At 41.9% G+C, this 27,038-nt stretch overlaps 1 protein-coding gene across 11 annotated transcripts in view; it reads right to left on the minus strand.

The window, feature by feature from the left end:
• PCNX1 (pecanex 1) overlaps window positions 1–14,108 on the minus strand; it is an 89,888-nt gene extending 75,780 nt beyond the window's left edge. For 6 of the 11 annotated variants that reach the window (XR_009967059.1, XR_009967058.1, XM_062630831.1 and 3 more), the window contains exons 1-3: window positions 13,762–14,106; window positions 5,665–5,873; window positions 47–152 (exon numbers count right to left, since the gene is read on the minus strand). Coding sequence is in view for 9 of the 11 variants with exons in the window: in XM_062630831.1 (XP_062486815.1) it covers window positions 47–152; window positions 5,665–5,873; window positions 13,762–13,914 (468 nt within the window). In the remaining 2 variants the exon portion in view is untranslated. Of the gene's footprint in view, window positions 1–46; window positions 153–3,869; window positions 3,927–5,664; window positions 5,874–13,761 lie in introns of those variants that run through there. The other 5 variants (XM_062630836.1, XM_062630835.1, XM_062630833.1 and 2 more) reach the window with 3 other exon arrangements.
• Window positions 14,109–27,038: the final 12,930 nt, after the last annotated feature.

Here is a 27,038-nt window from a genome sequence, read left to right on the forward strand (position 1 = left end):
AGCCAGCAGTACTGAAACAGCAATTGCAGTAGCTTTTAATTCTTACCTGGTTGTTTGGATCTATCCCAGCATAAGAATTTCGTGAACTACAGCCAACAGGGGGAGTTGCTTCTCGTATGAACTCTGACATCTCAATCCCTCCACCAGGATCACTGACAGAAACATTAAAAAGGAAACATAAAAACATTAACCTACCAGCTAAACTGGATTTTGTCTGTTGACACCGAGTGAGAATTCAGAACAATTTTTAAACACCAGGGGCTCAAATATATCCCAGTATCTCAAATGAATACTGCCCATTTGACACAGGAAGCACAGTCAGAGCTGGAGCACCCTATATACTGTCATAGCAGCTGCTGCCTCATGAAGTCCAGGGTCATCAGCCAATACAAACCATGAAGACTTAGGAGCTGCAAAATATTTGAAATGCTGACATATGAAATTCTCTCCATAGGTACTTAATGTAACTTTCAGATCATCTGTCAGATTGCAATACCGCCCCCCCCCCAATTAAAAAAAAAAAAAAAAATCAATCAATAGAAGGACTACTAAACAGAACTAAATAACAGATCTAAATAGAGGGTAATTACTACAGATCTTTTCAATAGGCTGGATCTTGAAGCAGAAACAAGGATGGGTTAAAGACAACTACACACTTTCAGTAAAGGTTATTGGAAAGGCAGAGACATACAGGGTCCTGGTATACTCCATGTCTGTTTCCCTTCAGATAATTTACAGTTCCTACCAAGAAATATTTTGAGGTACATACACATTATCACATCTACTAATTTTACCCTTTCAAAAATAGTGATTATTGGTTTGAAAGTATTTTCCAGATCAATATTACCAAATTGAAATTCAACATAAATGTCTTTGACAAGCTAAATTATGAAACAAATCAAGTTGGACCAGTCCATTAGGACACCAGGGTGTGAAATGAGTTGGGGACTACAACTCCGGGATCTAGCCTGACACTGTTTGTTAACTGCAAAGAGGGAGAGGTTGAGGCATCCTTTATCCTCTCTATTTCAATACAGTTCTTTTCAACTGTCTTGAACCAGGAGACTTCTGAACCAAAGTAACTGCAATGTAATTTGAAACTGACCCTCTTAGCTCCTTTCCTAAAGTAAAGGGTTGCCTCCCAATAATCAATGATACAGAGCTATGGCAAGTCCACTCCAGCATTTTGCTGGACAAAGAACATATGCACAGCTCTTCTCCAGCTGGACTAAACTAAAAGATGAAGCTCCTCTGGAAAAGTGGGCAGAAATGGACAGAAGCACTGCAGGACTTAACAGACAGCTACCCTCACAGAAGATTCTCATGCAATAAGACCAACACCTAATAATTATTGTAATATAGGGACATCAATCTAGGAGATTGTAAACAAACTGTCTGTAGACTGCAAGGCCTGAAGCATCATTCATTCTACAGCATGTCAAGCTATTGTCATGTCAGACGTAAAGGTAGAATCTTGGGAACCATTACAGATCATACAGGAGGTCCCTAAACCTTCTTTCATCAGAAGAGATGACAAAAATCATACAGTTCAAAGTTAGTTAAAGACTAGAATGAAAGTTTGGTGTACATTATTATAATAACTGAAGATACAACAAAGAGTGGCTTTCACAGAAAGGTTGAATTCCTTTCCTGTTTGAATAAAGTATGTCCCATGAAGCAGAAAAATAAGTCAATGCAAACAAACTCTCATGCACAGAACTGGGTAGTTAGGGTGGGAGAAGGAGGTGATTTTGTCTAAAAGTGAACCCAATGCCACCTTTCCCCTCAGAGCTGCTATATTCTGTGACAGCACTCACAGACTTATGCTAGTAGCAACAACAAAAAGCAGAAACAGAAAGCACAGATTTCTAGAATTATTCATATGCACAAGCATCTGGACTACAACAGCACATAGACTCCGTTAGGAGCTATTTTCTGCTACTCTTCTGGTCATTCCCTTCTACTGTTAAGTACTACAATCAGTTTCTTAGAGTTTGCTGGTTTCATACCTTAGAGCAAGTGCTCAGTTTGCAAGAAAAAAACCCGAAGTTACTACACAAATTGAGATAACTGAATAAATTATGTCCAGCTCTCTGCAACGGAGATTGCTTTGGAAGAGGCATCCAGAGACTGCATAAACCAAATTAAAACTAGTATTTCTAAAACTAGTAACTGTCCTATCCAAAATTACTACCTCCAGTTGTATTACATAGGTATGTCAGAGACTAAAGGAAAGTCTGAAGAGGCTGTAAGCCTACATAAATTCAAAAGTTTAAAATGTGACTTTGGCTGATTGACTGAAGAATTCCCATATTTGGACTAGAACTTCCACAGAGTCTGGAATGAGTAATTTTGATTTCACAACAAAGCAGTGGAAGAGTTTCGTTTTCTTCTAAACACCTTCTTCTGTCCTTAGTTTCCAACTAAACCACCAGGATAACTAGTCAGGAGGCCACTCTCGAAACACAGAAGGACCACAGCATGTACTGCAAATGCCAGACTGACAGCTACAAGTACTAAGAGAAGTTTTCTTTAAAGCTTGAATCACTGATTACACAGTCAAAAGAGCAAAACAACTTCAAGCTCAAGAACAGGCCTGCCAGTCACAGAAAACTGCAAGAACAAACAGCAAAAAAGTAGGGCAAGAATTGTAGAGATTACTTTTTAGCAGTAGACTGTACATAACTCAAAGATGCAATATTCTTCAGATGGTAGCTTTATTTTCTAGAAGTACACATGAAATTCATGTAGCATCACGATTATAGTTCGCCCATGCTGATGGAGACTGGGAATAGCAGTTTCACCAGGTTAATGCTTTATAATTCTTGCATCAATGACTACTATGGTTCAAAGTAAGAAGCCATATTCATATCCCCAAAAGCAAAACTGAGTTCAGGTATCTAAGCATGTCCACTGATACCCAAAGATGACACTTGCACTATTCCTTCTGCTTCTTGCATGTGATCAGGAGCCTGTATCCCCACAACTTGTTTTCATGAAACCTCACAGAGGCATTACTAACATCATTCCCTTAAGTATGAAAGCAGCCACTGTACTAGAAGCTACAGAAGACAACTTGCATTCCCATCTCAAAATTAAGACTAGCTTCTTTCAAAAACATGAACTAGAGAATTTTAGCTTTATAACAGAAGATGAGAAAAAAAATATAAATAAGCCATTTCTTAAGGATCAGCAGGCTTTTCTTCACTGAAGCATGCCAAACTCCTATGAAACAATTAAAAACCTTGAGTTTGCTCCTATTCACAAATCAATGCAAACCAAAGATAAATGAGTAGCTCATGTAAACCTACACAAATGACAGTATGTAAAATACATGAAAGCACCATTTTGCTGATAAGCATCTTCTGGAAGAAATAAAATCAGTTCCCTGAAGCTAAACAGTATCCTGAACAACTACTGAACAGAAACCAGACTACTGCTTATTCCTTTAAAAAATACTAATACTCATACCCAAAGTGGTCTCAGGGAGGGTACACATGGTGGGGTGAAAATTCTAGGACAGCTTTTCACACCACACTATATATATATTTAATATCATATGCTGTAGCCTAAGCTACCAAAAATAATATTCTGATCATGTAAATATTTAAAGGTAACACATCTCCTTGGAGCTCCCCTATATCCATCTTATGCTATGGGAACAGAGTTTAAGGAGAAAAAAAACCCTACATATGCACTTTCTTCTGAGACAGTGGTTTTTGTTGCTAGCATTTCGATTGAACTTACTAAGAAGGTAACAGCTCAATATTAAACACTCACTCTGCATCCCCTCTACTGGTTTGAATGTTATCCCAGAGTCCTTGTAAGCTTCCAGGCAAGGATTAGTATATACTGTACATCCCACTTACCAAAAAGTAACTCCGTAATTTCTGCATTGACCTTGTTCCCAGTTCTAGTTAAGAGACCTGAAAGTGGGAACAAGGATCATATAAAAGTTAATGAAACTTAGTTGGCAAGCAGGACACACAGCATCAAACTAACCTCTACTTCTGAGCTCACAAATGCTTATAATGTAGTAACTTGTCCCATGTCAACTGCTCCGTAAAGCAAAACGGAACTTCTGAAACATCAAGAAGTAGTTCACAGTACTAGTAGTAAAAAGTCCCTTGTTAAGTCTTGGCTACCATTTTGGAAGCAAAAGCTACATGGCTTAAAAAAAAAAAACACACCAAAAAAACAAACCTGACCACAACATAGCCAAGGATCACAGCTGAAACATGCATTAGCAAGGTTGCATTGAAACAGAACAGACCACTAGTTTACTTTCATGAGTTTTACTATGCAGAATAAGCATTAATATACATTTAGGCAAGCATTCTGCCAAAATAGCTCATTGGTTTTAGTAAGGTATATGGTGATCTAAATGGAGTCATAATTAAAGTCAGCAGGTTCAGTTACCAAGCACAACACGGAAAAAGGAGCAGGTTATAAAAGATTGATACAAGAAGTTACTATATAGCAACTTTAAAGGAATACTAGACACTAGGGAATTTTGCCAACAGTACCTGAGCTGAGAGAACACAGGGAGCTTAAGACGCATCTCATGAGAAGCTATCCCATATGCACAGTGAAGCACTAGGCTGAGCAATTTAAAGAGCACCACTTTAACACTTCCTTTCTTTAAGCATCCTGATAAACAGACTTAAGAGGCTTCTTTCAGCTGCATTTCCTTATTGTACATTCCTCTTTTTTTCCTTTTGATTTTTTAAATACACATACAACCTTTTCCAAGTCAGGACAGCATTCTAACTGCCTCACTCTGGCTACTCCTACCACCAGAAACTCACAGACAACAGAAAGGCTGTCTTTAAAAGCTAACAATTCGAGGCTGACTTGTTTCATGCAGTCTAACTCTTAAGATCACCCCAATTATCTGGAGTCAGGCAGAGACTTTGATAATAGAGCTTGTAACATATCCATAGTCTGATCAGACTGGTTAGGCTAGCCTTGCTGATGAGTCATCCTTTGCACTTCTTTCTCCAAAAAGCCTGGTCAGAGGAGAAAAAAAACGCTCTGGACTTTTTTATGCTGGTGACAACAAACATCTGCGGAAAGGAATCACCTCCTCTTGACAATACTTCAGAACTGTCATCGTCATTACTGAGCTGAGCAGTTCCAGAATTTCCAAATTCACAGGACAGTATTCCCCTGAACTAAGGCTATGGGTGGTGTCAAGCATTGTATCTGACTCCTGCTTTTGCAAAGCTAAGCAAACCAAGACCTGATCAGACATTCCTTTTAGTGATACAATACTCATTCAGCATGTAGCATGTGGTCTCCAACAGCTAGAGTTTAAGTCTACTGCTGAAATAAGATTACTTGTACTGGTTGTGTTCATTAAGTATTTAGTGACCTAATCAGCACACATTTTCCATGCTATTGTTTCAGCGCTTCCAGCATTTTCAATATTGTTCTGGAACTCCTCTGGGGGAGGAACCAGGAAATTAGCATGAATTCATCATTTCAAACCTAATACATAAATAACTCTGCTCTTAAAGACCAGACTTAAAGTCTTTCAGAACTACAGAGGTCTACATCTACATTCCTCAGTATTTATTTCAACCACCACTCCAGTGACACATATGACGAAGACAGGACCGTTTATCATTTGAAGCAGTATACCAACATCAGCAGACATCTTACCTGGGCCCATTGCTGTCTTTCCTCTTGGCCGAAACACTGCTTTGTTCTGTTTTTGCTCCTCTGTCCATATGCTCACTGGCATTCCTCTCAACAATTTCTCCCTCATCCAGTGCCCTGTGCAAACGGTAATTCACCATCTTCAAAACAATAAAGAGAGCTGCTATCACCGGGCAGTAGACAGCTACTATCATCATGGAAGAAGGAAGAGCCTTTCAAAAGAGAGTAAGAAACAATTAATGAACACAAGGTCAAATGTCCATGAAAATATATTAAGCCACACAGAAAATACTGAACTTACTAAAAAAAAATGAAGGTTTAAACACACACTCCCTACAGTCAAACTTTATGTGGAGATTGATAGAAGTCCAGTAATACAGGAAAAAAAAAAGGAACAATTGGACTAAAAATGCACCAAAGCAGCATGCTAAGTAGACGTATCATTGGAGAACCCAATTCAACTCTTGTTATATTTTTCTAGGCTATTGGAATATAATAGACCAGGAAACCTAGAGATAACAACTAGTAAAAAAATACTAGGTTTGACACAAAATCTTGTTATGAATAAAAAAAAAAGGGGGGGGGAAGATTTTAAGCGATTTGAAAACTAAACCAAGCACAGGGTATGACCTTATTTCAGGGCTAGTCCATAGCACCCAGTCCATTTTTGAAAAACCAATGCAAGTTCGACAGCATGGTGCACAGGAGAAAATCTGTTCAACTACCCAACACAGAATCTGTTTTGACTTAGCTTGTCAGCTTCCAACATGACAAAACACTGCATGACAAAACACTGATCAGTCACAAAAGCCAAGATCTAGTCTACTTGCATACAAAAAAAAAAAGGCTGCTTACATCTGTGGCTCACACATTTGAGCAGCAGTCCACAATAACCTGCAAGACCACACACCTCAAAGATTCTTTGTGCTAGACTATTACAGGCCCATGGAAAGGCAGCCAATGCAGATGTTCTGAAGACAGTTTTTCAGCTATGTTAAAGGTGGCCAGAAGCCACATGAAAAACCTCAGTCCCAAATTCAACTTTTGAAATTTCATTCAGTCAAGATTTCTCATGCAACTTTTGCCAAGGCCCATAAGGCTTTTATAGATCAATTGCTTGAGCAACAGATATTAAGTGTGGAATAATATCTACTTAGAAGTGTTCACAGTACTAGTTAAACTTCGGATTTCACTTCAAGGCCTTCACCCCTCTAATTCACCTTTATTCATACTTATAATACGCCATTTCCCTACGCTGTCACGAAACAATGAGATAGGTATTAACTCTTAGTCTTCATCCACAAACAGACCATTTTCCTACCAAAAGGAACAGTAGTCTCTTCATATTTTGTTGTGTTGCTATCCATTACTGATGGTGTAGTTTGATATAAAATTCTAACAGCCGTAAGTTTATGCATATACACACAGGCATACAGCAATCAGAATTGAACAGCATTTGTTACCTAGCATGAACATTAATTTAGTAAGCAAGAAGAATAAATGAGCTGTCTTTTTAGACCTCCTAGCCTAAGGAGAATGTCAGCTTGTTTCATACACCTTGTCTCCCCCTCTAGACAGACCATTGCAGGAGCAGAGTTTTCATGGCAATTAAAGCCCCAAGCACAACTTACAGAATCATAAAAGGAACATGATTGGAGAATAAGACAGAGAGCCCTTGCTATTCTGCACCTAAAGCTAGTTTTAGCCATTTAAAAAAAAAAAGATCTGATTACAACATTAATATTTCTGTATTTAAGAGCTTTATTAGTCCCAGAAGGAATGGCAGTGCTCTTCATACAATTTAAGCTGCAAGTTTAGCAAAAACTTTGTTTGAAGAGATCTCCAAATAACAAAATATCATACTAATAAAGGGGATACAAGAATAACCATTTCTAAATATTGACAGCTGGCTGCAGAACAAACCAAATCCTTAAACCGGCTGCTCACTTTTTGACAGTAAGCAAAAACAAATAATCAATATGACATTTCTAAAGCCAAACAAGCATAAATAATTGAGTCTGGAATCTATCAGAAGGCAGTTACTTATTAGAATCCTTTTGTTAAGTAGGTCAAGTTTAACCTACCTTTTCCTCCAAAGGAAGTGAAGTCCACACCTAACATAACACCCGAAGCAGGAAAGTCAAACTAAGCTGAGGTGTGTCAACTTAAATTTTCCATGCCAAGCTGGACAAGACCTTAGTGGATAGGGAGATTCACTTACCAAGCACTACCTCAAGAGGTTAAAGAGGAAACAAAGTTTTTCAAAAACAGCATCAGTAAGCTATCAGGAGCCACAATGATGCTTATGGCATCTATACAATCCCTGCAGAAACACTATAAGAGCTTCCTCAAGAAATGCAGGTTTTTCACTTCCAAGAAGTTCAGAGACAGCTAGCTCCCTGCAGACAAGGGCAGGCTCGTTACCTTTGGAACAGAAGTATAAGCTTCCTAGATGCACTAAGCAGTCTACCTGATCACAAATACAACTTCAACTATCCTCTCCTTTACAAGTACCTGTGTTCAGAAGCCATTATCAGAAGAGTCGGCTTGACATCAGATGACTAAAGCTAAACTTAGTCTATAGAAGATGTGCCTATACTTTTCCATTTTGACAGCTCTTCAATTTCTCCCCTCTACTCCATCAGCACTGAGGTCACACAACATACCCAGTTTATTCTGTGGAATCCAAAATCTACACATCCTGTTCTGCAAAGTAAAGCTTTGAGAAAAACTGAGGAAGGCAGCAAAACACTTGTAGCAAACCCAATAAGGAATTAAAGCCTGCTTTTTCCTCACATCCTGTTTTCACAGGATTGCAAAAGGCTAAAAACAAGGTAACTTGCTACTTTTCATTCTTCAACTCCTCTCTGGAGAGGGTATATACTCTGGGAATAGAAGAAATCTTAGCACGTCCACCATACTCTGCCATCTGATCATGTGCTACTCATGGTACCAGCAATTCATCTGCATTCCAGTCTCAAAAGGAAGAGTTACTGCAACCTAACCTAAAGCACTTGTGCCTCCTCTATTTTTCTTTGCCAAAATTGAAAGCATTCAACTTCCACTTAGGGTCCTCTCTCTACAAGCAAAGACAAGTTAATGCGAGATCAGCATTTTAAACTGTGCTTGACATTTTGCCACATTTGAGGGACAGGTTCTCACCAGCATAACTGAGTATCCTACACAATACCATCTTCACAATTGTAATACAAATCTAAATCCTACAGAGCTGCAACTACATCTCATTTTAGTTCTTTCCACAAGTAGCAAAGCATGTTTATTAGGCACAACAGACTAAAAAAAACTCAGGTTAGAGCTTGTTAGCAGACACCAGCTGGCTACAAGTCTGTAGCTGCAACAGCATTTCAGAGAACATCCCATTTTACTGCACTTATCTAGCCACTTCCATTAGCACCAAAGGAAAACACACACTTGAACAGCGAAAGTCATAACTGAAGCTCTTACAGGAGAGAAAAAAAGAGCTAGACATGACCACACAAAAACTGCCTGCTTTAATTACACTCTGCTGAAAACTTCAGTCATCTAATGGCTGAACAAACCCAATCATTAGATAAACTCATAGCTGGAAGTATTTCTCTAAGCAAAGTTAATCAGTACTCTCAAAGACAGAGGGGAAGGATACTGATTTTTCTACCACCTTTCCCCTCAGGAGTTACTTTCCCAATTTAAAACTTTCAAGACAATTTATGAAATCCACACTATACACATGGACAAAAGTAAGAATGCACAGCTGGGAAGTGGGACTGTTTCTTCTGAAAGCTGCTGGCTATTAGGTCAGCTCAATTGTATCACAACACACCTTTTGTGAAAGACTGGGTAGAAAAATGCTTTAAGCACTCCTAGATTACAGTGGTCAACCTGGAACAGAAAAGAAACCTCAGACCACTAGTTACAGGGCTAAGATATTCCCATTTGAATTTCAAAGGTCACTGTATCTTGATTCAACATTTCAAATATATAAGTGCCACAAACCACAAGGAATTTCATTGATCACAGGCTGTGCTACATACTTATGAAGAAACAAGGACTATATGGGTCTTGCCTAATCACAGCTAGCTTTAGCTAGACACTGCACATACAATGAGGTTTCCAGATTATTTTCATAAAGAGAGATGTTTAGGTGTTACCTGCTGAAAACATTCATAGGAAAGTCTCCCAATCAAAATAAGATTGCAAGTCCTTACGTAAAAGTGATATTAATCAAACATTCATTAAACAGCAACAGTTGTCTTCTAAAATACTTTCAAGTTCTAGCATTCTGAGACCAGTATTTTTTAGAAACATTCATACTGGTAAAGAGGAAAGATCAAGAATCAGCAGATGGCATTTGTCACCATTTCTTTGTTTGTGAACAGTCAGAGCCCTGAAGAACTGCTGTTATCAGAAGCACATTCAGTTACAAGTTATCTAGTTCTCGACTGAAACCTTAAAGTGTACCAAGGATTCTCATTACATATCCAACTTAATCTAAGTGTTTAAGAAACAGCACCTATTTCAGAAACTTCACTGGAAAGAGACTTTCACATGAAGCTACATTTATATGACCTATTTGTGTAACCATGTACACAAGTCAGGAAATCAAACGCCTATTAAGTGAACTGTTGCCTAAATGAGCTTGACTTTGACTGACAAGTTCTGTAGATACATACAAACCCATAACCCCAAGCAAGGTACAGTCCCTGGCTCTTCTCTAGTCACTGGCAAAGTTCCCAAAGTACCGGAGCCAAGACTTCACCCCCTCCTGTGCACGTGGTGGGGCTGAAACAGCATTCCGACTAGGGGAAGCGCTTTGGCAGTCTCCTTTCTTCCCCTCCCCCTTGCAGCACTGATGCTTAACACAGGCCTCTGCATTCAGGGCATTTTTTTTTCAACTCTACCACTATGTTTTACAACCTAGTTGTAGAGTTTCCCCATATTGTAGCACGTTTTCTTTTCCCAACTCGAGTTTCAGACTAGCGTAAAAACAGGGATCAGCTCTTACAACATGCACAGTTTAATCTGTTACTGAATGCAGATATTCAAACAGGATAGATTTAACTAGTCCAGAAAACAGTATTTTTGTACACATGCTGCCAAGCCACAGAACCAAGGGTACAGACTCAAGCAGCTTCATTCAAGCAGCTATTTCTCTTCCTCTACACCAATTCCTTCATTATCCTTTTTTGCCAATTTTCCCACAAGGGCAGATTAAGTGTATGAGAAAAAAAAAAAACAAAAAACAAAAAACACACGAGAAGAAAAGTATCTGAATCTGCAATACAGATACATTTATGCATATGTCTGCCCTTCACACAGGGTACAGACCTCACTTCCATGTGCTCAGAAGGCAGATGAGGGATCTAAGGAAGAAACACTAGCTGAATTCTACTGCTAATTTCTTTGGTTGGTTTGCATCATGCATTAAACACATCAACCTTAAAAAGCACTGGCATACACATGCAAAGAAACACACAGATTTATGGTATCACTTGCTGACCACAACTACTACCAGATTCCATTCTGAAAATAAAGGATAAATAGAAGGAATGCACAAATTAAAGATCAGCAAGGTTGGGTGCAATAAACTAAGTCTTTAAGCAATAAATGCATCTGAATTACCATACCCAAAAGAGATAAAGTGTTCCATTCCTGCTGGGGGTTAAACAACATTTGCAAAAATGTTATTAGCTTACTGTAAAACGCATTCAGCCTTTAGTTCTTAGGGGATCTTTTGCTGCCCCAATGCATCAAAGTTAACACTGTGCTCTTGGAATTCCTTATGTGAGGAAGTTGTATAAGTAATATAAAACCTGCCAGCATTCTAAGTCTTTCTATATACACCTTGTTTTTTAAACACACAGGGTTGTCTGCCAGCTAGCTAGCATCTGAAGCTAGCTTAGAAACTCCCTCCTACACACCAGTGAGCCACACTCTGAATTCAGATTATGGTTACCTAAGACTTTTTAGGCAAGTTCTGTTTATTTATGTATGTCCTACAGCAATGCAACTTTTATTGCTTTTCATTCTGAAAAAGAGCTTAAGAGATGCTAAAGAGCTAAGATGACCATCACAGTTCTGCCTGTTTAGTTTATGTCTAGACAACACTTCAACTGCAGAGGGTGGAAAGAGGGAAAACGGCCAAATATGATTCAATCTGCTTCAACTTGTGACTAATCTCCCTACTTATTCTCAAGGAAGTTGGCACTTGTTGTTGCATCTTTAACTTGTCCAGAGCTATGAAGCAAGAGAATTTAACTTCTCTGATCTCCACAAAACCCAGATCAGCCTGCTTTTACCTGTCGTTTTCCCTTTGCACAAGAAAAGGGAAAAAGCAACACTTAAGTTTACCACCGCATAGTATGGCCAGCTGAAGCCTAACTGTCACTTTAAGAGGAGCAAGAGACTCAAATGCTAGTCCAGATTTATCAGTTGTGAGAAGACCTATGTACAGTACAGATCAGCCCCCTTCAGAAGCCTCCTGCACATGCAGGATATAGCTCGCCACACCTTTCTGAACAGCTCTCTCAGCAAGGCACTACTAATTAAAGAGACTGTCAAAGCAAAAGAGCAGTACTTCTGAAAAGGACAAAAAAAAACCCCTACACTTGAGACCAAAAGGAATGCTGAACAGATAGAGATTCACAGGTTTTATACAGAGGATCTGCCTACCTGAAAGTTTTACCTAGCTGTTGTCACATTAACTTTGGTTTTAAAAGCCGTTTGTCTCAGCCTGCTGTTTCCTTGCCAGCAGTCTGAAGTTCTCAAACAAAAAGCCTTGGAGCTACCTTTTCCAAGACATGATAATATGAATTAAAACCCAACTATACAGGGCTGAAACCTCCTCTTCCACATGAGCTATTTCTTAGTCCAAAGTGTTTCATACTGCAGTCTTACAACTTGCTTTTTAACAAAGCAAATGCCTGACCCCAGAGGTCTCCATCTCTATACTCAGCTATAGCAACTATACTCACATACAGCTTTTCCTCCAAGGTTTCATTCACTAGCTCACATTTTTTCCACAAGGCAGTTTCTACTTTGACACAGCAGCTGAACCTGGCAGACTTGCAAGTTACATTCTACCTCATGTGCTCAAAACTGGCCACACCTAACAGGCTCACACCTTTCTATTGAGAAATCTGAAGTGAAATATTAGTATTTCGTAAATGACACACAAAAGAAAAAGCATCAGCCAACAGGAAGCTACCCTTTCCTCCCATTACTGATCATACCTGTCCTATATTTGTTTCCAAGTCCAAATGCCAAAAAAGTTTCTAGGTTTAAAGGTTAGTATTCCAACAGCTTTGACTTAAGAGTCCGATACAAACATGAGTTCAACAGGAATTCTCCCAAATAAAGTACACTAAAGTGTGGACACAAGCAAAAAAGCTAAAGTAGCACCTTATCAGTAACACCGAGTCCAAAATGCTGCCAGCCAGCACACTACACTATAGCCAAATAAACTTCCCGATTATGGACCCTGAAACACATAGCTTCACCAGTCTCATAAGCCAGAAGAGAAAGGGACAGAGCTGCCAGCCAGAAATACTGGCTGGATTCACCAGCTGCTACAGAGGCTGTGCTTTTTTTCTGGACTACCAGCAGACCTGCTGTGGAAGCTAGCAGAGTTATGCCCGATTCTTAAGGAAGTAAAAAAAACAAACAAAAAAAAAAAACAAACAAAAAAACGAAGGCCAAGTGCCAGGGATGGAAGCCACACCGCTCCCGACGGGCCCCGCTAGCACCCACCCACATCTTCCCGGTAACACGTCCGCGCTTCCGAAACGCCGCAGCCTCGGGCGTATTCCGAGGACCAGCCTCGATCGCGGCCGCCGGTCCCGCCGCGGGACACCCCGCACCGCGGCGGGCGCGGGCCGGAGCAAACGACAGGCACCCGGGCCCCGGGGCGGCCCCACTCTGGGCGGCGGCAGTGCCGCGAACAGGGGGCGCGCGAGCGACGGCCCCGCGGCCCTTCCCGCTCCTCCACCCCCCCCACTCCCCGAGCCTCCCCGCTGCCGCCGAGGCGCGCTGCCCCCCGTAAGGCCCGCCCGCCCCGCGAGCCAGGCCGACACCGCTGCCCCAGGGACGGCTGCCTGCGCTCACCATGTAGAGGGTGAAGGGGAAGCCGAGCAAGAAGAGCCACAGGTAGAGGTGCAGCGCGTTGACCCCAGCGCCCTGGTGCGGGTCCTGGTACCAGCCGCCGCTCAGCGCCGCCCACACGCCCTGGCGCAGGATCTGCAGCACCTGGGAGCCCATGGCGGCCCCGCTCCGCCGAGCCGGCCCCCGGCTCTATCCGCCCTGAGAGCCCGGGCAGAGCCGCGCACCGCCCGCGCTCCGCGACAGCCCGCACGGCCGCAAACACCGCCACCGCCTCCCCAGCAACGCCGCCGCCATCTTATGTCCGGGCCCCGGGCCGGCCGCCCGCCCCCGCGCCGCCGATAGACCGGCAGCCCTTGCGGCAAGGGACGCCCGCCCCGCGCGCTGCCGCCGGGGAGGGACCACGCGGCGGGGGCGGGCACGGGCGCGGGCACGACAGCGACTGCATCTGCGCGGCAGCACGCCGCCGAGAGGGGCACGGCCGCCACAGCGCCCCCTGGCGGAGCGCCTCCCTGGTGCCGCCGCCGGGGTCACCCTGAGGGACCCGGGCCGCCTGCGGGGTGGTCGGCGGGCCGGGGCTGCCCGGAGCACCGGGACACGGGGTGGCGGGTTCACGCCTGCGGCCTGGCCAGGGTGGCTCCCGGGTTGCACGCCTTGTCAGGTGCTCGGGAAAACGTAGGGAGAAACAAGTGTCACACAGGGGGTTTCTTTGACCTCTGTGAGGTTCTCCTTCCTGGTGAGGCATGGTGGCAGAGGCCATAGTCCCATTGTATACTTTAGTTATTTAAAATTAAATCAAAATATCAACCTCACTGTTTCCAGAGCCATAGGATCATAGAATCAGCTAGGCTGGAGAAGACTTAAGATCATCAAGTCCAACCTTTACCCCAGCACTGCCAAGTCCACCACTAAACCATGTCACTGAGGGCCTCACCTACATGGTTTTTGAACGCTCACGGGGACGGTGATTCCACCACTGCCCTGGGTAGCCTGTTCCAGTGCCTGACCACCCTTTCAGAGAGGACATTTTTCCTAACACCCAATCTAAACCTCCCCTGGCACAGCTTGAGGCCGTTATCTCTTGTAGTGTCTCTTGTTACTGGGGTAAAGAGTCCTCCCTTTTACTGTCACATATTTTACCAAAACCTTTATGGATCTGTCCCCACTAGAGGGTTTGGTTTGTTGTTTCTGCACATACAAAGCCAGAATCCCACAGGTGTATTAGGAAGGAGAACACGACACAGCAGGCCATGGGTACACCACAAGCTTTTCACAAAGTGAAGTCTCAGCTTCCGCATCCACCTGTTTTTACAGGTCAGTAGTTCACCAAGTCCAGACTTTTCAAGCTTTCCCACTAAATAAGCACATCCCAAAAGTCACACATTGAGATAGAAAGGGACAGATTAGGGAAGGAGTTTTCAGAGTGCTGTCAAGCAGGAGAAAAGGGGAAGGTTTCTTCCTTCAAAACCTATGGATGAGTAACACTGAGGATCCCTCACGAAATTACCTTCTCCAGTCATATTTGGGAAGAATGAGCTTTGAGGGTATGTGATGATACTGTTGCCATGGTGGCAGAAGGATCCCACACGGGTTCTGTCCTGAAAACAACTTACTGTGCCATTCCAGCAGATATGAGATGGGGCAACAGCACCTTCTGGGTCTCTGCTGCAGAGATACTGCAGGAATGAAGCAACCCAAGCACTCAGTCATGACTCATGAGAAGCGTGCATTTGGACTGGTGTTTTCAAGAGGCTGCATTCATGCCACAGTCTCCACAGTGTTTTTCTCCCTGACAGTTAGCGAACCAATGGCAGCATTTGGCTATTTTTGGAAAACCAGAAGTCAGAAGTGACTGACTCAAAGCAGATGTAGATGATCTGTTTTTTGTTTCCCCAGTGGGAAAGTAGGGAGAAGGGATGGACACAAAACCCCGGCCATGGTGGCTCTCTCTCCCCAGTATAAACAAATAAACTGTTTTTAGCTTTAGTGTTGCAGATAGTACATTTGGAAACACAAGACTGCGAACAGTATTTTGCAGAGGAGCCTTTTTTCACTCTGTCAAACAAGACTGAGATATGAAAGGAAAAAAAAAAAAAAAAGAGGGCGAAGGGAAAGAAGAGGGGATAAAAACCAACAGAAAACCTGCAGAGGATTAGCATGGATGGAGAGGGGGCATTCCCTTTATCCTTTAGGGATAAAGCCAAGCATGACAAACCTCACCAGTTACAGTAGGCTCAGAAAAAAAATGAAACTATGAAGCCTGTTTCAACTACATTATTTGCCAAAATACCATTAAAAACTAAAATTACAAATACAGCTGTCAAAAGATTAAGTGTTTTGGATGTGTTATCTGTAAATATACTGTGATACTGTAATGATGAGGATTATGAAGCATGCTTTCTTCCATCAGCTGTTTTATGAATGTTACATAAAAGCCGTTCACTTCTCCACAAAAAGGAGGCAAGAGGGATAACATTCATTAATAATGTGTCTGAAGGCTGCAGTAAACGCTTTAAAAACCTTTATGTTTCTGTTTAGGAGCCATTGATTAAATCTGGGCAGATTAGCTTCAGCCTCATAGTAATGATTCTCATTAAACAGTACCCCTGTGTGAGAGACTGGATGCTGTGGAGGCTTATATGGTTACTTCCCCAGCCTCACTTCTAGAATTCATCAGACCAGCTACCAAGTGACAGAGGTTTGGAGGGGTGTGGGTGTGTGTTAAAGCAAAAATGAAACCAAAGAAACAAAGCATGAATATTATAATAATCTACTTTGGTACAGTTAGCACAAGAGCACTTCATCATGGGATTTTCTGGTCTGCATCCAGCAGAGTAAGTGAAAGAATATCATGCGCTTGGGAGGATAATTAAATTTCATTGCTTAGCTATTTAAATGACACAAAACTAGGAAACAATATTATTGGAATCCATCTACAACTGAAGGCAAAATTGATAATAAGCCCAGTCATAGGCATTATTAACAAAGAAAAAAACAACCCTATTATTAGCTTTTAAGGGACACAAACGTATCTGGATAGAAAGCAACAACAATAGACTCAATTTATGCATTGAACCTGTGCAATGCAGCAAGTAACTAGCTTATCTTCTGCACTCCATTTTTGCCTTACAGTACTTCTTTAGGATGGGTGTTACTGTCTGTACAGGAAAAGAGTGTGTTCTAGGAGAAATAGAGCATAACATCGGTGAAGAGTGAACAACTTGAGATAAAATATTTAAGAGAGTGGGCATTGAATCACAAGATTGGAGATCAACCTATTTCCACCAGCATGTCTCTTGTAATTTTGTAATGCCAGACTAAGGCAAAGAAGTCAGTGCTACACAGGAAGAGACCAGCTTGAAACTGTAACTGTTATTTCAGCCAGCCAATACTTAAATTGAGTTTTTCCACACATTCTTTATATAATTGCACAGTCAAGTGTCTTCCTTACCACTGCAAGCAATTGGGGAAACTCTTGTGGCAAATTAATATTATTGGCCATCTTAGGTATGGATAATATTAAAGATATGGCTGTTTTACTTGGACATGGCTAAGAACGATCTTGTAATCATATACAGCAACATCTTTCTTTACTTTATGCCACACTCCAGTGGATTGAAAAGGCATTTGCAAAATCAGGGTAGTGCTATATGTGGTACACAGTAGAACATAGGTTTTACTAAATACTCGGATAAACTAATCACAGTTTCCTGACAAGCCTTATGAGCACACTTTTAACATGTGATATCAGAAGAACATGAAGTTCATCAAAAAGGTAACAAAACACTGAAGCCTGCAACAAAAATACTTCAGTATGTTGACATTTCTAAGAATATTATTGCGGCATACTTTGCACCATTAGTAGAACTTTAGTCTCTCTTCTCATTCATGGGAATGAAGTTTTTCACTTTCCCTCCAGGCATCTTTTGTGTGATACCCAAAATTATAATTTCTAAATTGGTTATCAAGAGAATTCCTATGCTTTATGAGAACATAACTTAGGACAAGGGGTTAAACAGAAGGTTTCAAAGAATATTTATCTGATATTGGGTGAAATTTATTATGTCCAGGAACAAGCTTATGATTGCTACTTCCTTGTAATTTCTCATTACCGTAATTGTCACAGTATGACAACAGTATGAAGTAAGTAGCTAATAAAACAATCATCAGTCGAAAATAAGAAAAGCACCGATTCACTCGCTTGACAATTACAAGGGTTAGCAGTTCTCTTTCCATGCTGGATACGTTTGTTTTCAGAATAAGATTGACAAACTAGGCCTTGGTGGCTCACTACAAATGTTTATTTACTTCTTCCTATTGATTTCTTGTCTCAGGATCTATAGTGAGACAGCAGCATTTCAACCCCAGTTTCTGGATCCTGCTGACACACTACTTATTGTGGATTGGATACAAGGTCTAAAGCAGAAGGTTTGGCTCCAAGAAGAAAAGAAAAAGACAAAAGTCAATTTTCTGTGTAACTTATCAGCCTAGGAGAGAAGTGCGCCTACCTTTTGATTTCCTGAGGAAGCAATAGTTAAAATATATACTTGCTATTTAGGCATCAAGAATCTTTGCCTAATTTTAAGTCTTGATTTTTCCCCCACAACATTCCCCTGTAATTACAACCTGGTTAAAAAAGAGTTTATCTGAGTTCAGAATGTTGTCATAAATGGTAAAAAATGTGTTTTATTCTCTCATTATCTCATATGAGAATTAAGAAGTAGGCTTATTTACAAGGGTGATAGAAAGTAAAAATTCATTCTACAATAATATTTGTTAGCCTGGTTTCACTGTAAGGTAGATAATCTTCTTATAAATCCTGTCAGGAGGTTGCGCTAGATTTGCTTTTAATTACAGTCGAGTGGCTTTCAGCAACTGCAGGACTCCACAGAACATGTTGCCACCATGTTAGCACCTGGTGACAGCTTACCTACTATTTGCACAGCTTTTAAACAAACTTCTAAACAAGAGCCAGATCCTTCCACAGACTACACTCCCTCTCTAGCAGGGAAGTCATATCAGATTCAGCCTTGCATGCTAAGGGATTGCTATGAAATTACTCTGTGAGGTTCAGTCCTGTGTATTATCCCTACTCTCAACTCAAATACAACCTTTAGAAAAAGCAACTAACAGGCTCTCTAGAGTTTCAATACAGCTCAGGCACAGATTTAGCATCAGGAAGGTTACATGGCAGGAGACCACCTCTCTCTGCTGTGCTGGCAGGATCATTGCACACAGCACATGATGCATCCTCAGCTGCATGTCAGGCTGCTCCCCGCACCACCTTTATCACAGCCCTGGCACCAAACACACTCCTGGATCCACCTGCCCTTTCGGGATACACCCTGCCCAGCAGCTTGTGGGACAGGCCAAATCATTCCCTCTCTCTCAGCATGGGAGAGTATAGTTCTTGCCCTCAAAAGCTGAGAAAGAGGAATAAAGGTTTGGGGGTTGTTTTGTTTTGCTTTTTCTTGTTTTTTTGTTTTTTTTTTTTCAACTATCCCTATGACTAATACAGTTCTCTGTAGTACTTCACAGTGCTACTTAGGAAGAGATCAATTCACTGGGTGGAGGATGACAATTACTGATCAGAAAACAGCTGAACCATGAAGCTCACAGTCCAATTAATCCTGCCCATGCAGTTTCTCAGATGCCAGCTACACCTTCTGAGTATGTAAGCTCTTCTGATGTGCTCTCTGAGCCCTGTGGTTTTCTCAAGACAAAATAAGCAGACCAAAGTGAGATTCTCTTCCAAGAAGAGCACTTACATAAGTATCTTATTATTAAGGAGCGCTGAAAGGGGAAGGCCGTTTAAAATAGATCCATGCAGGCAAAGAAATCCCATGACAGCTAAGAAGAAAGAACTCCTACCAACTTGTTGATAGCAACCTTCTGTAAGTTGCCACTAGAACAACAGCATCTTCAATTCCACTCCTTTTCTTTGTTGTCTAGAAATTGTCTCTACACAGCTTTCTTCTGCACATATTTGGCAGCTACGTGGGCCAAGATCAATTGGAATGGCTTAATGGTCCCATTGCTGGAAACAGACTGCAGTTTTACAAATTAATTACAATTAATTTTCCTCCTAAGGATAGTTTGGTTAGTGTTTCTAAAAGCATCATCCGCTTTCATATTACAGGACCCAACTGTGTGAACGTGTCCATACAGAAATCAAACAGAGAAGCATCATCAATGTCCCAGTGACCACAAGGTCTCTCTGAAATAGAGGAATTTGCTAGCATTGCTGGTACAAGAATTGTCTGAAACTACCATAGAGATGGAACATAATAAACAAGGCTAAAATTAGAATATTCAAACACCCAGCTGACAGTATTTTAGCAACATTTATACCACATTCTTTAAAGTACAGCACAGTGGTGCCTCACTGTAAGAAATTTCTACCAAACAATGATTCATGATACCATTGGGGTAGATTCCTGTTTAAGATCTTTGTTCACAGTTAAAGCTCTTTGTCTGAAGTAGAAAGCTCCCATAGCAGTGAACGCATTCCCAAGACCATGTTCTCAATTTAAAGGATTTCCTCTCTCTTATGGCTCTTTTCAGCCATTTTTCTAAGAAAGTTAGGCCTTTTGAATTGGTCAGTCCCTGTCTAGGAAAATGTTTCAGTTTAAAGTACATAGGCAGAGGCAGAATTATAAAAAATATAAAATGCCTACCTATTTCAGTGTAATGAAAAGAGGCCAAAATTAGGAACCCTCAAGGAGGAAATGTGGGCAGGAGTTGGAGAATAGTCTTAAGACAGCTGGTTTATCTACAGGGAACTGTGGGAATCTGTGGGAATCTGACTAGTGTCATTGCAAGGTGACAATGTTGTAGGGGATCTAGGTCAGAATTTCACACGACTGGATTTCATACAAGTACAAGGGTCTGCTTGAGAAGCCATGCAGGCCTTGGCAATCCATAGATCTTGCTTGGATTTCAGCTTCATTCTGAATAAACAGAAAACGAACTTTATATTTCTGTCTGATTTCAACTCCTTTGCTAACTGTGTATGTAAGACTCCTCACTGAATACAGCCTTGTCTGCAGTGGAATATGGCAGTGACTGTGTGCTTTAGTAGGAGGTGTGAAGAATAATTTTGACATTCAAGACTATTGGAAACAGTATGTAATTCATTGCCTTGAGATGGAATGCGGCCATAGTTAACGACCTGAATTTGAGAAAAGAACTTCAGGATCTCAGTTTTACATCCCTTTTGGAAGGTAGCATCTCTAGTTCACACGCTGCTTCAGTACCAACATAGGTCAGTCACAGCAGAAGCAGTGCTATTTTTTGAGCAACGAAGGTTTAAATTCCCAGTGATGTTGTATGGTTTGTACTAGCAAGAAATTCCAGCTGCCTTGCAAGATCTGCCCCTTCCTGTATTCTTTCTGTTCTGTGGAGGCCTCCCAGATAAATAATGAGCAGGTCAGACCTGCTTAGGGTAGAAGATCTGATGAAATCATGCCCTGAGGTGTTGTGACTACTATTTTTGTATTTACTTGAATTGGCAGTGCCTGAAGGTACAGTTGACAGATTTCAGAATGTGAAAGGGGGAGTGCCCTTAAACACTGCCACTTTATGGCAGATCTAAAGTAACTTGGTTTCCAGCAACCCTTTAAAGAGCTTTTTAAAAAGAAAACCCATATGAGCTACCCAATGAGTAACATTCCAGGAATCACAGAGGCACAGACTCAGGCTGTCGCAGATAATCTTTCCTTTTTCTCTGGGCCGTATTTTCTCTAAGCACTAGCTTAAGGAAGGCGTCATCCTACAGCCGTACTACTGCATGAACCAAATGAAATCAAGGGTAAGTACAGCAGAATGGGAGCAGCCTGAAGGAGGTGTGATGCGAGCTTTATTAGAGAGGACATATGGCTTTTAAAGAAAAGGTCTTTGGCAGACAGCTGGAGGTGGCATAGTTATTCATCAGGAAAACAACAGCAGCTACAAAGATCTTCTCCCTCCCCTGCTGGCTGAATAGAATTGTTGCAGCCATTCAATGGGCAACTGATTTTAACCTGCCCTTCATAAACAGCATTTCATGTTAAGCTGATTTAGGAGGAAGCTCTTAGTGTAAAAGAAACTCATAGCTATACAGAGACACACACATTCAGCTCAGCTTCTCCTTGCAGCCCCAACTTTCAGGTAGCTCTTTGCTATAACCCCATAAGACAGTCCCTGTGAACACAGAGAACACATACGCAGGGATATAGAGCCCTGTGTTCATGCACATGTATAGATACACCACAGGTTTGAGACAGCATAATTTTTCATACAAATATTCGTTCAGGTGCATTAGCTGATAGGCCTCAGCTTGTCTGTACATCAGACTGTGTTTCACTTTTTACATTTATCCTTGTGCCCGTAATGTCTGTTGCCAGGATTCTTTGCCTTCATCCCTGCAGATAAAGCCTGATGATCCTTACCTCCAGCAAGGGCACAGTGGCACCAAACTGAGTAGGGAACTATGTGCAGCCAAGAAAAGTGGGTTTAAAAATAGATTAACTTTGTGCAGCTCGGTGTTATCTGTTAAGTGGCACTGATACTAATGCATGTGTTGGATATATTTTTTTAAATCTGAATGAAAGCAACTTGCAAAAGAGGGATCCTTAATTCCTTTGAACAGATGCTAAAACTGTTGCAAATTGAGTGATTTTCTCTGGTTCACCACATAAACCATTGATTGACAAAGCCAGCACCCAGATCTTCCAGGTCCTGATCCATTAAACAGAGTGATGTTCCCCCTGTAGGGACTGTCACAGCTTTGTAGAGTCAGTACTAGACAAGTGAGGTTTTTCTTGGTTCAGAGACAAGGCAGTGGGTTGAAACTAAGTCTATTCATTGCTTTATACTTATTTATCAAATGAGCTTGTTCCCCACTTCATATCAGGAACAAATACTTACTTAATAGCAAAGTAGCAGTGTAGTTCACAGATCAGAGAATTGCAGGCAGATTAATTCCAACTCTCAGCCAACCTAAAGGTTTTTCTATAAGCACTGATTGTTGGCCCATCCCTCTTGTGAAAAAAAAACCCACAGGAGATGCTTTGAAAGGCTGTCTCTATGAGCAACCCTTTGCAGAGTTCCTTCCTGACCTTTTGCTCAGGAGTGAGGGATTTTGCCTGATATCATGGAGCAGGGTGTAAAACCCTCATGGCAGATTTTTGGGGATCTTCAGGTATCCAGGGGCATCTGTGTTGCCCATATCCACTTGCATGGATGCCTTGCACAGTTGCTAGGTTCTTGGCTCCAGAGCACTGTCCATACTAATAGCATTAGTCTATCTATTTCATTGGTGCATTCTTTATCAGTCCACAGCATGGAAAGATATATTCAGCCCCTTGGGAAATCTTTGATGGATTAAGCAATGAAAATGAACAGGGAGACAACTGTTAGAGAGCAAAGGAAATAGATATAAGTGTATGATGCTGATGAAAGCCCTATATTTCTGACCACATCTGCAAGAGAAACATGTAACTTTCACCTTTTCATAGGCCTTCCCAGAACAGCGATGATGGCAAAATGGCCTGGAAACACTTTTCTGGTGATAAACAATAGAAATGATCCAACATTAAAAATAACTCTAAAGGAAAAAAAAAAAAAATCAGAAACAACTTTGAAACAAAGGAAGGGTGGAGCAAGCAACCCTTTTGGAGAGATTTATACTCTGCTTTGTGCTGCTTATTGAACCCTGAAATGCCAGTGAAGGTTGCATCAGAAATCTGTAAACCATATGCCTATAGCTATTATGTACAGTGTTGTAAGCATTATACAAATTAGTGAGCCTCTTACAAATTTTTTGGATGCTGTAATTAGATTTGGAGTGATTTATCTTTTTGTCATTGTTTCAGCATATGACATGACATGAAAAGAGGAGGGTTTGTTGCAAACAGCATTTTAACCACAAAAAGTTATTTTGCAGAAGAAAATGTACTTCCAAGATTTAATTCAATACTGAGTGTTACACAAATCATGTGAAAAACAGTCTTGCTGTGGTAACAGCAGAATTAAGCACAGGTGGCCGAAGACTCTTGGACTGAATTTTGAATTTCTGGTATGTACTGCTGCTTTGCAGTTATGTTGGTAGCAATGCAACTAAATGCTTTCCTGTAAGCTTTAAATGGCATCAGCAAAACCGCATATAACCTGATTCTTCTTTTTAATGCAGAAAGTCTGTAGGATCCGGGTCTTACAAGTAAACAGTTCAGAGCATATAATAATCCAACTTTTCACTAGCCTCCCTCCCTTCTGTCTTACTCCTTACAACAGATCTGAACAACACATACTTTCTCAAAAAGACTTCTGTGTGATTGGCAGGCCTGGTAGGAACTTCTGTCAGATGCTATTGTCGAGTGTGACCAGCAGGTGGAAGGAGGTGATCCTGCCCCTCTACCCTGCTCTCATGAGACCCCACCCACAGTACTCTGTCCAGCTCGAGTCCCCAGCACAAGAGGGATGTGGACCTGTTAGAATGAGTCCCAAGGAGGTTCACAAAGATGCTCAGAGAGCTGGAGCACCTCTCCTATGGAGACAGGCTGAGAGCTGTGCTTATTCAGCCTCGAGAAGACAAGGCTCCAGGGACACCTTAGAGCAGCTTCCAGTACCTAAAGGGGCCTATAAAAAACCTGGAGATGGACTTTTTACAAGGACATGTAGGGACAGGACAAGGGGCAATGTCTTTAAACTGTCAGAGGGGAGATTTAGATTAGAAATTAGGATGAAATTCTTCACTATGAGGGTGGTGGGGCCCTGGCACAGGGTGCCCAGAGAACCTGTGACTGCCCCATCCTTAGCAGTGACCAAGGCCAGGTTGGATGGGAGCAACCTGGTTTAATGGAAGGTGTCCCTGCCCATGGCAGCGGGTTGGACTAGGTGAACTTTGGAGGTCCCTTCCAACCCAAACTATTCTATTATTCTAAAACATCAGCTCTAGACTAAAAGTGTTTAGTAGGAGTAGGACTGATGACTCCAGAAAATCCATCAAATCAGCTAGCTAGAGTGACCTTCAAGGAAACTCAGGAGGAGGTGTTTGCACAGACAGTGCATGTGGCCTTGTGTAGTCTACAGGAAAAAGAGACATTTCATTACTGACATATAACAGCTCATCTTCTTCCCACTGATAAGATAGCAACAGCCATTGTCTTTGTGATCTTTGTCATTCTTTCTAGCACTCTCTATCCAAAATAAGGGTAGAAGTGTGCTGAGAGTTAGTCAGTCTGTGTGGGTACACACCTGGAAACTGCAATGTTCTCTGAATGGGTCAGTAGCAGGGCTGAGGAAAAAACCAGGAGCCCTAGATGTGCATGTACAGTTATATCTGCATTAAGAATTATTCAGACTTTAAGAGAAAATTAATTAACCTGCATTACTCTATGGCAGAGTTTTTAAGAAATAGAAACAAGATTATGTCCAAAAAGCATGTGCTTCTTTTTTTCTCACTCTTACAGCACCCTCAGGATTTTTAATGGCATGTGTAAGTCCCAAACAAGATTGAAAAAGGTGCACTGGAGGTTGAACAGGAAAGAACTGAAATCAGCCCCAGTTTCAGAGGATAAAAGGTGTTCTTCTGATGGGGAAGCTGGAAGAAAAGAATCTGAGAGTAGTATGAATTCTGGACCATGAGAAAGGGTCTTCCACGGAGGAACTTGGTGTTCCAAGGGGAGCCTGTGGACTACATCTTCCAACCTCCTTAAGGACCTAGATGAGGCTGGGTTCAGTGGTGTAATTTGTAATAAAATGCAGGTAAAGAGAGTTTATGCTTCTACTGAGGGCAACAATGAGACCATTTCTCATACATGCTAGGAGCTGGCTAGATACAGCTCTATTTTCAGTGCTATACCCCGGGCTGGGCTTACTGGCTGTGGGATGTAAGTGAGGTCTGGCAAACTCCCTCCTGGATGGGTGAGAACTCACCAGATGAAGTGCTCATGAGGGAGATGACTCATGCTGCCTCATTCCTTCACTATTACGCAACTTGCTTTTTTTTTCAGAGTAAGGTTTTCTTCCACATTCTTTCTGTGACTCTTTTTTTCCTCTTTCAGTCAAAGCGCCTGCCTTTGTCATGATTTCACCCTGAAACGGGCAGGGAATTCAGTAACAACCTGGCAGGGTGTCAGAGGTCCACTTTCTCAAGGGGAACAGGAAAAGGTAATAATGGTTTGAGGAACTGGAAAACAAATATGTCCTATGTAGACTACAATTGTTTCATCTATGTGAATAAAAACAATGAGCTGTGAGCCCTGAGGAAGCAGTGTGTGGCTCCAGCAGGACTCAAAATAGCCCAGGAGAGAATTTCCTCATTTTGAGCCACAGAGCAGAGGAGGAAGAGGAGGAGGAGAAGAAAGAAAAGGAGGAGGAGAAAAAGGAGGAAAAGGAGGAGAAGAAGGAGGTGGGCTGCCAGCCCCCAGTGGCACCACTGCCCCAGGTGTTCACTGAAAGCCACCTCAGGGAGGCAGGATTGTTACCATTATCAAGCCAAGGAGTTCATCTGGAGTTAACTGAGACCGATGAGACTATAAGTGCCAATTCTGGCTCCTGCTGGTGTGGTGATTTCAATTCTCCTTCATTGGTAAGAATGACCAAAAGTATGTGCAGGAAGGTTACTGTAAATGTCGTGTCATGGCTCATGTCTCTGGAGCTGGACTGAGAATCATACAATCATAGAATCACAGACTGGTTTGGTTTGGAAGGGTACCTTAAAGACCCATCTAGTTCCAGCCCCCTGCCATGGGCAGGGTCACCTTCCACTAGACCAGGTTGCTCCAAGCCCCATCCAACCTGGCCTTGAACACTGCCACGGATGGGGCAGCCACAGCTGCTCTGGGCACCCTGTGCCAGGGCCTCACCACCCCCACAGGGAAGAATTTCTTCCCAATATCCAATCTAAATCTCCCTTCTGTCAGTTTAAAGCCATTCCCCCTTGTCCTGTCACTACAAAAAAGGAGAGAGGCTGCCCAGGGCTGACACTGCAGCTCTTCAGCATGGGTGACATCCCCCTGACTTAACTATAGTGAGATCTGCTGTGTTAGAGATCCTCCTCCCCAGATTGCTCTGGAGTTTACTAATCTTTCCTTTCATTATTCATGGAAAGACGTTCTGGCACAGTACTGACAAGTTATTGATGGATACCTTCTACTAGGGTTAAATAGGCATAAATTGCTATCCTAAAATTGGGTAGAAAGGAAGCGTATTTCTTTGCTGGCAGTGAAGCAGCTAAGCTATAGTAGAAAGGATGAGACAACTGTGTGAAAATGGGGAAATGAACTTTTTGTAGCCATCAA

The sequence above is a fragment of the Pezoporus occidentalis genome, unplaced genomic scaffold (genome assembly GCF_034315485.1).
Source record: "Pezoporus occidentalis ecotype Australia unplaced genomic scaffold, CSIRO_AGI_Poc_V1 ctg36, whole genome shotgun sequence".
In the NCBI taxonomy this organism is placed as follows: Eukaryota; Metazoa; Chordata; class Aves; order Psittaciformes; family Psittacidae; genus Pezoporus; species Pezoporus occidentalis.